The sequence below is a fragment of the Eleutherodactylus coqui genome, chromosome 5 (assembly GCF_035609145.1).
Source record: "Eleutherodactylus coqui strain aEleCoq1 chromosome 5, aEleCoq1.hap1, whole genome shotgun sequence".
Lineage (NCBI taxonomy): Eukaryota > Metazoa > Chordata > Amphibia > Anura > Eleutherodactylidae > Eleutherodactylus > Eleutherodactylus coqui.
The window spans coordinates 255,668,663-255,681,722 of NC_089841.1; the positions used below are offsets into that span (position 1 = coordinate 255,668,663).

The 13,060-nt window shown below is 44.2% G+C and overlaps 1 protein-coding gene across 1 annotated transcript in view; it reads left to right on the top strand.

The window, feature by feature from the left end:
• The window catches only part of LOC136628552 (SURP and G-patch domain-containing protein 2-like), a 54,684-nt gene that overhangs the window by 15,772 nt on the left and 25,852 nt on the right, over nt 1-13,060 (top strand). Inside the window, exon 3 of the mRNA XM_066604543.1 lies at nt 11,359-12,702. Coding sequence (XP_066460640.1) covers nt 11,359-12,702 — 1,344 coding nt within the window. The remainder of the gene's footprint in view (nt 1-11,358; nt 12,703-13,060) is intronic.

The window sequence follows — 13,060 nt, forward strand, 5'->3', positions numbered from 1 at the left end:
ATCGATTACCGAGCAAAAATGAAGGCCAATTGTTCAGTGTGAACGCGAGGCGACGGCGCACAATAATCGTTGGCCGTTCATTCGTCGTCTATTGTATGAAGGCGTAAAAACCATGGTTGGCTCGCCCGCTAATCAGTTGTTGTAACCACGGATCGCTCCTTCGTTCTCCCAGCGAATGGGAGAGACTGAGCGGTTCTCGTTAGAACAAGCCAGTGACGTACCTGCTGTGTAAACCGGCGCGCGAACGGCGCCAGCACTGGCTCAGACAGTAATTGGCTCGTCTAGAAGGAGCCTTTTGTGGGCTGTGGCTTCGCTCATCTCAGAAGGCGCCTCGCCACGTCTTCAGGACGTCTTTATCACTTATTAGCCTAGGCCGGTCTCACCGATATCACACTTGTAAACCGTATGGCATCTATATACTTGTGACTTTCACGTACGTGAAAAGACTGCAAGTGCTTTCAATAGTAAAACTTGCTCTCATGGCGATCGCATTGCTTGCGAGTGCGACGTAATTTTTTTCCTTCTCTTCGTAAACCAATGTGTTATAAACGCACACGAGTTCCGTCCGTATTGTCATGGCGACACTCGCACCCGTCACTGCACCTTTCTAGAGAAGTTTAAAAAAAAATAGTTTGGCGACAGTAAACATGTATTTGTTCTTATATGTTGCGCTGCTCCGGTGTGCGTCTGGGTTACGGTATGTTTACATGGGACGGAAGTACTGTGGAATGTCCGCAGCAGAAACGGCCAAAGAGCGGCCGCATGAGGCAGATCTGCGCTGTGCAGGGCGCACAGTCGCCAACTCTTGTCCCCAGATCATAGTACTTTATTGTGCTGCTGAGACGAGTCGCATCAGTGCGGTCCCAGCAGCGGCATCTTTTAGTAGGCGGGCCAGCTGGCTTAGTAGGCCCAGGTGCTTTCGTTTAAGCCCGTAAGTCGCCTTCTGTGCACAATTGCGCAGAAAAATAGAGCATGTTGCATCTTTTTCCCTATACTCAAAATAGGGAAAACCACATGTGACAGAAGCCATTAAAGTAAATGGGTTCTATTTGCAGCACACTGCAGGCGCAGGTTTTGCGTCACCCAATGCTCCCGTGTGAGTCCACACCTTTGGCGCAGATTTTTATTTACTTTAATGCGATCATTGTTATCCATTGGATAGCGGCGATTGCGTAACTGGGGGTCGCTCCCTGCAGCCCCCCATGATAGCTCCAGGTTGTCGGATACCTCCAAAAGCAGGGAGCTGTCATGTGTGCAGGCCCCACAGCTTTAGGCCCAATGTCCACGGGCGGATTATATTTGCGGAATCCGCGCGTATTCGATGCCCATAGAATTGAATAAAGCATCGCGATTTGAATTTTTTTTTTTTTTTTTTAGGTCCGCGGATTTGATTTTATGGTAGTTATTTACTATCCGCGCGGATCTAAAATCTCAGCATGCTCCAGTTTCAGCGCAGCTCTTGCTCCATTGAAGTCTAAGTGAGTCGCGGATCCGCGGCGATCCGCAAATACATTTAAATGCATTTGCGTATCACATGCGTGGATTTGAAGCCTGGTAGGTGGGGAAAAGGGAATTTCTCAGACACATCTGTCGGCCATTTTGTTTTTCATTAATTTCCACACGGAATCCGCAATTCAAATCTGCGTACACCAGTGCGGAAAAAACACAGAATCCGCAACCCCCCGCAATTATTACAAAATTATTTTTAACACGATCCGCAGTGCGCCCACTGCGGATCTGAAGCTTAGATTAGCTGCGGTTGCACTGCGTGCCGTGGACATTAGGCCTTAATCCTCAGGATGAGGGTTTCTTTTACAGCCCTGTGGATTAACCCCTTGAGTGGTGGGTTTCTTACCCCCCTGTCAGACCCACCAGGGCAGGTTTTTTAAATGGTCTAATCATTTAATTTCAACTAATTTTCCAGTCGCGTTCCAAGAGCCATAACTTCATTTTTCCATTGACACAGCCATATGAGGGCTTGTTTTTTGCGGGACAAGTTGTACTTTTTGATGGCATCATTTTTGGGTTTATATAATGTATTGCATAACTTTTGTAAAAACATTTGTAGGGAGATTGGGGGGAAAAAAAAGAAATCCTGCCATTTGTGTTTTGGATTTCATTTCTACGGCGTTCAGCGTGCAGAATAAATAATGTGATAAGATTCTCTGAGTCAGCACGATTCCGGCGATACGAAGTTTATACAGTTCTTTTATGTTTTGCTATTTTTGTACATTTAAAACATTTTTTTTAAAGGTTTGCTTTTGTGTCGCCACATTCCAAGAGCCGTATTACTTTTTTTTTTCCATTGCTGGCGCTCTAGAAGGCCTTGTTTTTTGTGGGATGAACTCTTGTCTTCATTTATCTAATTTTTAGGAACATGTAAAAAAATGTTTGATCGCTTTTTATTCCATTTTTTCTAGTGGCAAGATTAACAAAATCTGTAATTCTGGGATGTTTTTTATTTTTATTTTTCACTGCATTCTCTGAGCAGTATACATAATATATTGAAGTCATTCTACAGGCCAGTACGATGATGCCAATACAAAATTGAAATAGTTTTTTTTTTTTCACAACTTTTTTACACTTAAAAAAAAGCGGCTTAAAGGGGTTGTCCCGCGAAAGCAAGTGGGGTTCAGCACTTCTGTATGGCCATATTAATGCACTTTGTAATGTACATCGTGCATTAATTATGAGCCATACAGAAGTTATTCACTTACCTGTTCCGTTGCTAGCGTCCTCGTCTCCATGGAGCCGTCTAATTTCAGCGTCTAATCGCCCGATTAGACGCGCTTGCGCAGTCCGGTCTTCTCCCTTCTGAATGGGGCCGCTCGTGCCGGAGAGCTGGTCCTCGTAGCTCCGCCCCGTCACGTGTGCCGATTCCAGCCAATCAGGAGGCTGGAATCGGCAATGGAACGCACAGAGCCCACAGTGCACCATGGGAGAAGACCTGCGGTCCACCGTGGGTGACGATCCCGGCGGCCACCTTCGCAAGGTAAGTAAGAAGTCACCGGAGCGCGGGGATTCGGGTAAGTACTATCCGTTTTTTTTTTTGTTTTTTTTTAAACCCCTGCATCGGGTTTGTCTCGCGCCGAACGGGGGGGCTATTGAAAAAAAAACAAAAACGTTTCGGCGCGGGACAACCCCTTTAAGCCGACGGTCTCTATGGCAACCTGTAAACAAAGCAGTGCAGGTCTTTTGAATTTAGAAGCGGGAGATTGCCGGCAGATCAGCAATACCTTCCAGCTTCTGTTTCTCAAAGTCCTGCATTGTTTTGTGTGGCTTTGTGCAGGCAGAGCACACTGCCACAGCTTGTGGCATTGTGCTCTGCATCTCCCATAGTGAAACATAGCCCGGAAATCTTCCGGGCTATATCACTATGGGCAATGGAGCTCGTCCCAGAAAATTTCCGGGCGTGCCACTCAAGGGGTTAAAGCCCACTTAGCTAAAGGTTCAGCTCCCCTCACGGATCGGATCCATGAGGGGAGCATAGAGTACCTGCCCACATCCTCCGTGATATCTTGCAGCGTTCTTCCAGGACATGATGCCGGCGTCTACGCATGTGCACCAGAGGTCACATGCAGAAGGCCCGGAAGATTTAAAATCACCCAGGGGTGAGTAGCCGAGAGCAGGACCTTACTCTGGCTTGTGCGCACGCACCTATCGCCAAAATGGCGGACACCTGCGCAGAAGCCGCGTATTGCCAGGGGAATTTAAAATCTCCCTACTCTTGGCTACCAAACGTAGTCATGTGATTGCCATTATCCAATGGATAACGGTGATCACATAAAAGTTAAAAAGAAATAAGTTTCACCTCCAATCACTGATATAATCCATGAGGGGAGGTGAAATTACTTACCTAAGGCATCCAGCGATGTCCCCGACCAGACCTTTCCCCTGCTTTGGCGCACTCGTCTGTCACCAAATTGGCGAGCACAAGCGAGGAAGCTGCGGAGGGCCCCGCAAATTTAAAATCTCCTGGCTACTACAGGTAGCCTAGAGCAGTGACTGAGGGCCGTGGTGAGCGCTCCCCGGTCACTTTATCGCAGTTATCCAGTGGATAATGGTGATCACATAAAAGTTAACAGTTAAAGTTTAATGCTCCCTTCAATTTGGGATGCGTTGTGCATATAGACATAAGATTAGGGCCACAATGGTTTTTGTTTGTTTTTTTTTTGAACACGGGACAAACAGGTGGATCCATGTTGGAGTGCAAGTCTTCATTTATATGTGTGCTGTACAAAAATGATACAGTTGCCAAAGAAAACGAAAATCGTAATTTTTTTTTTTCTTCTGCTTTGCTTAGATTCATTAAAAAACTGCGTTGTCAAAATATGCAGTACACCCCTAGATGAATTTTTTTCCAGAGTCTAGTTTTCAAAATGGGGTCATTTGTGGGGGTTCCTTGTCGTTTTGGTGGCTCAAGGGCTCTACAAGTGCGCAATGGGGCCTAAATCGCCTTCAAGCAAAATTTCGGTTTTGAAAGCCACCGGCTGCTTCTTTCGGTTTGGGCCCCGTTGTGCATGCAGACAGAAGATTAGGGCCACAATGGGTATGTTTATGAAAACAGGACAAACGTGGGGTATCCATTTTGGGGTGCAAATCCCCATTTTCATGTGTGCTATAGAAAAAAAATCCTGTTTTTAAAATGACATATTTGCAAAACTATGAAATTTTATTTTTCTCCACTAAATTGCATTAACTCCTAAAAAAGAAACGGTGGGGTCAAAATACTCCTGACCCCCTCAGTGAGTACATTAAGATGTGTATTTTTAAAATGGGGTCATTTGTGGGGGTATCTATCATTCTGACACCTTTGCAATCTTGGCTTGGTGTAAGAAAACAAACTGTTCTTCAAAATGTTCATTAATATTAAATTTGGACATCTGCTAAATGGTTAAAAAACCTAGAGTTTTTCCAGTGTGCTTCCAGAATAAAGTAAACACATGGAAATACAGTCAAACTAGTTCTGTTGGTAATCCGTCCAAAAGCAGTCGGCTAAACTTGAAACCAATGAAACTCGAGGCAATTATTTCCATAGGAATCAATGTAAATCCAATTAATTCGTTCTAGACATTCCAAAAAACACATCCAGCCACATTTTTGTACAGCGTTTAGCGCTGCTTTTTCAGTGCTAAACGCTGTACAACGCTCCATTCATCTCAGTGGAGCTGTTCACACGTGGAGCTGTTCACACAGAAAACGTGACACAACTTGGTACCGCGTTTTTGGCAGCGCTAAACGGCCTAGCAACACTACCCGAGGGAAAGAAAAGTCAATACTCACCTTGCAGGTGCTGTCGTTGTTTCGGGGGCCACTCTCCAGACCTCTGGGGAGGCTGCTGGGCACTTGTCAAGCCGGCAAAGCATTTGCTAGTGACGGGGATTGAAATCACCGCCTCCAGCAAGAGATTGCTCTGATTAGCTGAGTGACAGCCCTCTCAGCAAATGACAGCCAGCACTTAATGCTCCAATCACAGCCAGGCATCCGTGAATGGCTGTGATTGGAGCAATCCACGAATGGCTGTGATTGGAGCAATCCACGAATGGCTGTGATTGGAGCAATCCACGAATGGCTGTGATTGGAGCAATCCACGAATGGCTGTGATTGGAGCAATCCACGAATGGCTGTGATTGGAGCAATCCATGAATGGCTGTGACATCTGCAGCGCGGTCACACGGGCCGGCGAAAGTAGAGGCAAAATTCTGCCTGGAAAAATCGGCAAAACTAGTGAAAGAAGACGACAACGAAAGTAGAGCTTGGACTGGATAGATCTCATCAAAAATTTGTACAGAATGTTTGCACATATTTGAAATATTACAGTTACAAAATTGGCAATTTTTCACATTTTTGAAAATCTAACCAATTTTGGCACTTTTAATACATTTACACAAATTCTGTAGGTTTATTTTTACCACCTAAATGAAGTACAATATGCGGCGAAAAAACAATGTCAGAATTACTTGGAAATGCGAAACCTTTACGGAGTTATTCCATGTTAAAGTGACACACATCAGATTTCCAAAATTTGGCACAAACAGGCTTGGGCACTAAGGGGTTAATGTTTGTCCAATAAATGTCCCTGCTGTTTATTCATTTCACAATTAATGTCCCGAATCACATAGTATGTTATGCTAAATGAAGACAATGTCCAGCCAGTTCAGCCTATTTCCATCCTCTAGTTGACCCAGAGGAAGGCGGCAACCCCAAGAGGCAGAAGCCAATTAGCCCATTTGGGGGAAAATTCCTTCCCGAGTCCATAATGGCAATCAGAATAATCCCTGGATCAACCTTTGATAGTTCCTACCTGACTGTAAGACCCTGAACTACAAACCCGCTGATCACCTAATGTCTATGTCCTGTAATATCCTTCCCCTCGAGAAAGACATCAAGTCCCCTCTTAAATTCCCCAATGGATTTTGCCATCACCACGTCCTCAGGCAGAGAGTTCCACAGTCTCACTGCTCTTACAGTAAAGAACCCCCTTCTGTGTTGGTGATGAAACTTTCTTTCTTTTAGACATAGCGGATGCTCTCTTGTTACCGTCGCAGTCCTGTGTATAAACAGATCATGGGAGAGATCCTTGTATTGTCCCCTCATGTATTTATACATAGTTATTTGATCGCCCCTTAGCCGTCTTTTTCCCAGGGTGAATAATGCCTCTCTGGGTATTTTAGTCCTCCCATTCCGTTTATTAATTTATCTGCCCTTCTTTGAACCATTTGAAGCACTGTAACATCTTTCCTGAGCACCGGTGTCCAGAACTGTACACAGTATTCCATGTGAGGCCTGACAAGTGCCTTATATAGTGGAAGAATAATGTTCTCATCCCTTCTCCTTAACCTCTTTTAATGCACCCCAAGACTTTATTAGCTTTTGCAGCAGCTGGCTGGCATTGGTTACTCCAGTTTAGTCTACAGTCCACTAGTAACCTCAGGTCTTTCTCCATATTAGTTTTCCCTAGCAGTGCTTCATTTAGTGTATATTGGTGACATCCATATCTCCTGCCCATGTGCATAACCTTGCATTTATCCACATTGAACTTCATTTGCCATTTTTCTGCCCAAGCCCCCAGCTTATCCAGGTCCTTCTGTAGCCGCACATTGTCCTCCTTTGTATTAATTTTCCTATATAATTTTTGTATCATCTGTAAATATTGATATTTTACTGTGCAGCCCCTCTATCAGGTCGTTGATAAATATATTGAACAGAATGGAGGCCAATACTGAACCCTGTGGCACCCCACTAGCGACGGTGGCCCAATAAGAGTACGAACCATTTATTAACACCCTCTGCTTCCTTTCTCTGAGCCAGTTCTTTACCCAGATACACACGTTTTCATTTTATATATCAGCCTATTATGCGGCATGCTGTCAAATGCTTTAGAGAAATTCAGATATACGAGATCAATAGACTCTCCCAGGTCCAGCCTAGAACTTACTTTTATTGTAGAAGCTGATCTGATTGGTTTGACATAATCAACCCCTCATGAATCCGTGCTGATGAGGGGTTATACCGTTGTTATCCTTGAGGTATTCTAGGATGGTGTCTCTCAGAAACCCCTCAAATATTTTTCCAGTTACTGAAGTAAGACTTACCGGCCTGTAGTTACCAGGCCCTCTTTTGGACCCCTGTTTGTAAATTCGAACCACTTTGGCAATGCGCCAATCCAATGGTACAACCCCGGTCTTGATAGTGTCCATAAATATAAAAAATAAATCACTTAGTTCCCTTAGAACCCTTGGGTACATTCCATCTGGACCTGGCAATTTATCGTTTTCAATCCTCTTTAATCGGCCTTGTACTTCACCTGTGTTAGTCATGCAATATTTAGCGGGGGTTAGTTTTATTCCCCTGTATCTCGTGTCGCATTTCCTTTTCGTTCATAAATACACTTGAAAAGAAACAATTTAATAGTTTTCCCCCCTTTGTCTTTAATGATTTCTCTTGCATTATTCATTAAAGGGCCAGTGCTCTCAGTGCAAATCTGTTTGCTGTTATAGTTGAAGAATACTGTAGGGTTGTTTTTGCTCTCTTTGGCGATCAGTCTTTCTGCCTCCTCCTTAGCAATCTTAATAGAGATGAGCGAACGTGCTCGTTTAGGGCAATTACTCGATCGAGCATCGCTTTTTTTTTTGAGTAACTGTCTACTCAGGCGAAAAAATTCAGGGGGCGGAGCGGGGGGGGCGGAGCTCGCTCTCTTCCAATCGACCTCATCAAAAGCAACCTATGATACAGCGGAATGAGTTCGAGGGGAGGGGATGGATCCATTCAGCACCCATGTAGATATCTCCGCTGTATCCTGTTGTATAGTTCAGGCGCTCCAAATCGCCACGTGTTTGTTGTACCGCAATTCGTCCCTTGCACATAGTTCCTCCATCTAGCTAATATGAGCAAGCGCCTCTAGCCACATCAACCAAGAGGGTGGAAAGGGGGTTTTCCATTTTTTCCGGGATCACTTGGCGCACCGCCATGATGAGGAATCTCTATAGTGATTTTTCTTTTTTTTGGCCTGCGCCAAGGATCCAGGAAACATTGACAGCAGCGCAATCTCCGGTGTCATCCGGATGTTCTCCCCATTCATCGAGGAGTAGAGAGCCACCACCTCCCGCCAGAGGGGACCGATCAGCGAACACGACCACACGAGTGCCTCTCTCCCGACTGACATCTCCAACAGGTGTCCGAGTAGTGGGAGTAGATCCTGGCCAGCCTCTCCGGTGTTTTATACCATCTAGTCAAAATCTTATAATTCAATTCTTATAGTCTGCTTGAGATGGTTATCTTATGTGCTGGAATATACGCTTTTGTCCAATCCTCCTCGGGGGGTGTGCCTCCCAGCTCCCTTTCCCATTCTCTCTCCTCAGCTGCCCCACTATTCCGGGTATCTTCATTTACCATGAAGTGATATAAATCAGAAATTCTACTCCCCGCTGCTGGGTTACAGACAAATTGGTTCTCGAATGGTGTCAAGGACGTCCCAATCGATTGAGCCCCTCCCAGCCGTCGAACGTAGTGACACATCTGGAGGGGCCCTGATCCCCAAGAACCTCACTCAGCGTTTTAAGGCCATCAGATCTCTTACCCTGGGAATGTCCTCTGTTTGGTCTGTTACCAACATATTAACCACAGGGGAGCCCTTAAGAAATACAGGAATGTCTGTATTTTCCACTAATGGCGTCAATGGTCCTGGTCTCTTAATCAGTCGTGATCTGGCGGCCTGTCCGAGCCAAGCTGTTACAATTCCTTCTATAAATGGGGATAATTCCAAGTTTTTATCTTTCCCATTACCTGGAAACCAAATAAGGCCAGCTCCTCTGAATGGGGCTGAGTCTTGTTCCATAACTACCCAACTTTTCTGGAATTTACCGCGTGTTAGCTCTAATATTCGTTGGGTCAACGTTGCTCTATAATATAAGATGATGTTCGGGACACCCATTCCGCCTCCCTCCCTGGGTCCCATGAGAGCCCTCCAATTTCGTCTTGGCCTTTTGTCTCCCCAAATGAATCCGATTACTATTCTCCTAATTCTATTCAGAAAGGCCCCTGGGAGATGTATGGGTACAGTCTGCAGGACATACAGAAATCTAGGTAAGACATTCATTTTGACAGAGTTAATCCTGCCAAACCAGGAGAGGGGTGCAGCCCGCCACCTCTCTAGGTCCTCCCCAAGCTTCACCAGGAGTGGTTGGTAATTTTTATAGAAGAGGTCATCCGGGTTCGGGGTAATAGTTACACCTAAATATTTGATCCCCTCTCTCCTCTATTTAAACGGGAAGGACATCTTTAAGGTCCTCTCTTCGGCGCCGGGAATGATAACATTTAAAATTTCTGATTTCAAATTTACTTTAAAGTTGGAGTCGATCAAACTTTGGAAATTCCTCGAGGACACATGGAAGAGCCACTCTTGGGTTTGAGAGGTATAGCAACAAGTCGTCAGTGTATAGAGCAATTTTTTGCTCATTATTAGCTACCTGAATCCCCCAGATGTCCGTATTGGCTCGGAGGGCATTCGCCAAAGTCTCCTTCGCCAGGATATACAGAAAAGGGGACAGTGGGTAACCCTGCCTCGTGTCGTTCCTGATCTGCACCTGTTGGGAAAGTCTACCATTTACGCGTATCCTCGCCGATAGGTTATTATATAGCGCCAGGATCCACCCCAGAAACCTTGGACCCAAGCCTATCTGTTTCAACACTGTCTCTAAGAATTCCCAGTTCACCGTCGAACGCTTTTTCAGCGTCGACCGCTAAGACAGAGGGGGCGTTCTTTTGTTTTTAAAGGGTATGAACTGCTCACATAAGGTAATTAGGATGTTTTTAAACTTTTCCCATTTGTCCTCTATACTGATATTTTTGAGGATGTTGTCCCAATTAAAGTTACCGATAGTAGTTCTGAGTTGATCAAATTTTGCTTTACTAAAGTTTGGGTTTTTTGTTTTTTTCTTGTCCCTTCCTGATATGATTTTTTTTATTGAATGACAGCTGGAAATGAATTGTATTGTGGTCACTGTTTCCCAAGTGCCCCTCAGCAATTATCATTAATTGTTTTGTTTTCCCATGTTCTATCCGGATAATTAAGGTCCCTCATAACAATTACTTTTTGCGGTTTGACACCTCTTCTATTTGCCTTAATAAGATTTCAGTTTCTTCTGTTATTTTTGGTGGCCTATACAGTATTTTATTATTTTTTCTCCCTGTATTTCTACCCACAGAGATTCCACGTGTTTATCTCTTGCACCTATATCTTTCCGTAGCCTCGGCAATAAGTTCGATTTAACATACAGATATATCCCTGCCTCTTTCTGTTCCCCACGGTCTCTTCTGAAGATATTGTAACCCTGTAAATTCACCTCCCAATCGCACTTATCCAGCCAGGTTTCCGTTATTCCAACTATATCGTAGTTTTCATCAGTCATTCTCACTTCAAGCTTGCCCACTTTGCCGATCAGACTTCTTGCATTCGTAGCAATACAATTTATACGGTTGTTCTTTAAATTCATTTTGTTACCAATGGTACTAGAGCCTGTAGCCTACAGCAAAGATAGCTCAATTCTCCAGGAACCTAAACCCCTACACCAAGTTACACCAACTCCAGAGCCACTTGTTTACCTCCCTAAGATCCTGCTGCCTTTCTAGTGTCGCTTTTGGTGCAGGTAGTATTACCGAGAAAACTACCCTGGAGGTCCTCGCCCTAAGCTTGGATCCTAGGTCCCTGAAATAGTTTTTGAGGGCCCTCCATTGACCTCTAATTTGTTAATTGGTGGCAATGTGCACCATGACCGCTGGGTCCTCACTAGCCCCTACCATGTTGGTCATCTTTTGGTTTGTGAGGAAGTTTAATCTTTTGATTCTTATTTCCAATAGGTCCATCTGCACCAAGAAGACCAGTAAATGACATTGACCCTTACAGAGAGAAACAAAGGTTTTCTGAACATGATCATCCTCACGGCTCTGTAGATAGAGACCGAGATATAGACTTGAGAAAAGACAATATTTCAAACCAGCCTTACCTTCATGAATTAGAAAAGGAGCCCTACGGTGGAAGAAGGATGAATAATTTTTTGGATAGATTGGGTTCTGGAGACTCTGTTGCAAAGGAGAGGTTTTACAGAGAAGAACTAAATGCTCCAGATCACCGTATCAGTAAACTTGCAAAAATAAGGCCATTACATCATGAAGAATTTCTTTCTAGAGACTTGAACCTTGCTCGTAGAAATTGGGAAGTTGATCGTCCTCTTCGTGAACCAGAAGGTGCAGTAGGCCGATCAGATGTTTTTAGGGATTTTCGTTCCCAGAGTGAGTTTGGTCCCATGAATGATGATTACAACTCTCAAAGAACTATGGGACAAGTGCCCAAAAGGCACAGAGAGAAGAAAATCCCTACAACACAGCATATTCAGAGTTTTGGCAGCAGACCAGATGAACCCTACCCTACACAAGAAGATCTGGAAAATAAACCTGGTGGTATAGATGGCGAAGACTCCGCGTTAAAAATGGCCTGGCAAATTGTGAAATGGGCCAAATTTAATTCTATGGATGCTGAAAATCTGCAACTCGGGGCTCTGTTCAAAGTGAAGACTGAAACTTGTAAAATGGCAGTGGAATGTTTCGAAAGACCAATGGACTTCAAGTACAGAGAGATGTGCTTTGCTTCTGTAAAACATGCTAAGGTACATTTTGCCTTGAGGAAACGCAAAATGGACATTGAACTGTTGAATTTGTTGGTTCAAAGCAATACCGTGGCATCCAAGAGTGATTTCTTTGATGTAATCAAACCATTTGACATGGAGATGATGATGATCCAGCAGCGTTTGGTAAATTGTGTATTACCTTTGCTATATGCCTCTAATGAATTTGAGCTGAAACATTCTCTCCTCAGAGACCCTGAACATCTCTTTAGTGCCCTGAAGAACACGGTGCTGATGTGCCAGAGGTCTATGGTAATGATAGGTCAGACGTTTGCACTGATTACCTCTGCCAGACGGCATAACATTCTTGATGTGTTGGGCATCGCTGGTTCTTGTCCGAAGCCTTCACAGTATCCAAATCTGAAGAACTCTTTTCTTTTTGGAAGCGAGTTCATTTTACAATTAAAAAGCTTTTTTCAGAAGAAAGACAATAAAATAACCTTAAAATCCAAATCCAGGTTAACAGCTGATGCTAATGTTGCAAAGGAAGAAGAATTAAAGTCTAAGGTGGAGAGTCAAGGTTAGTTGCTTAATAACTTTGGACTAACTCTTTGCCGAACGCTTTTATACAAAATACACGGTACCTTAAAGGGGCCAACTATATTGCTTAATAAATAAGTGAATTAAACCACAAGTGAAAACCCAAAGGTTATGTGCCAGTAACGAGCCTCTGGTTGTACTTGCATGGGTTTAGCCTCGGTTCACACTTTCATCATGTTTGGTGCCTCCTTCGGCAGATGTGATAGAATAGCGCTGCATGCAGCGCTTTTCCTCCCATGAGAATGATGGAAACTTCAATGGGCTCCATCAGGTATCTATGGTGAGCATCGTACGGTTTGATCCGGTAAGGCGTTGGGGCTTCTGTTAATAAGTTGATG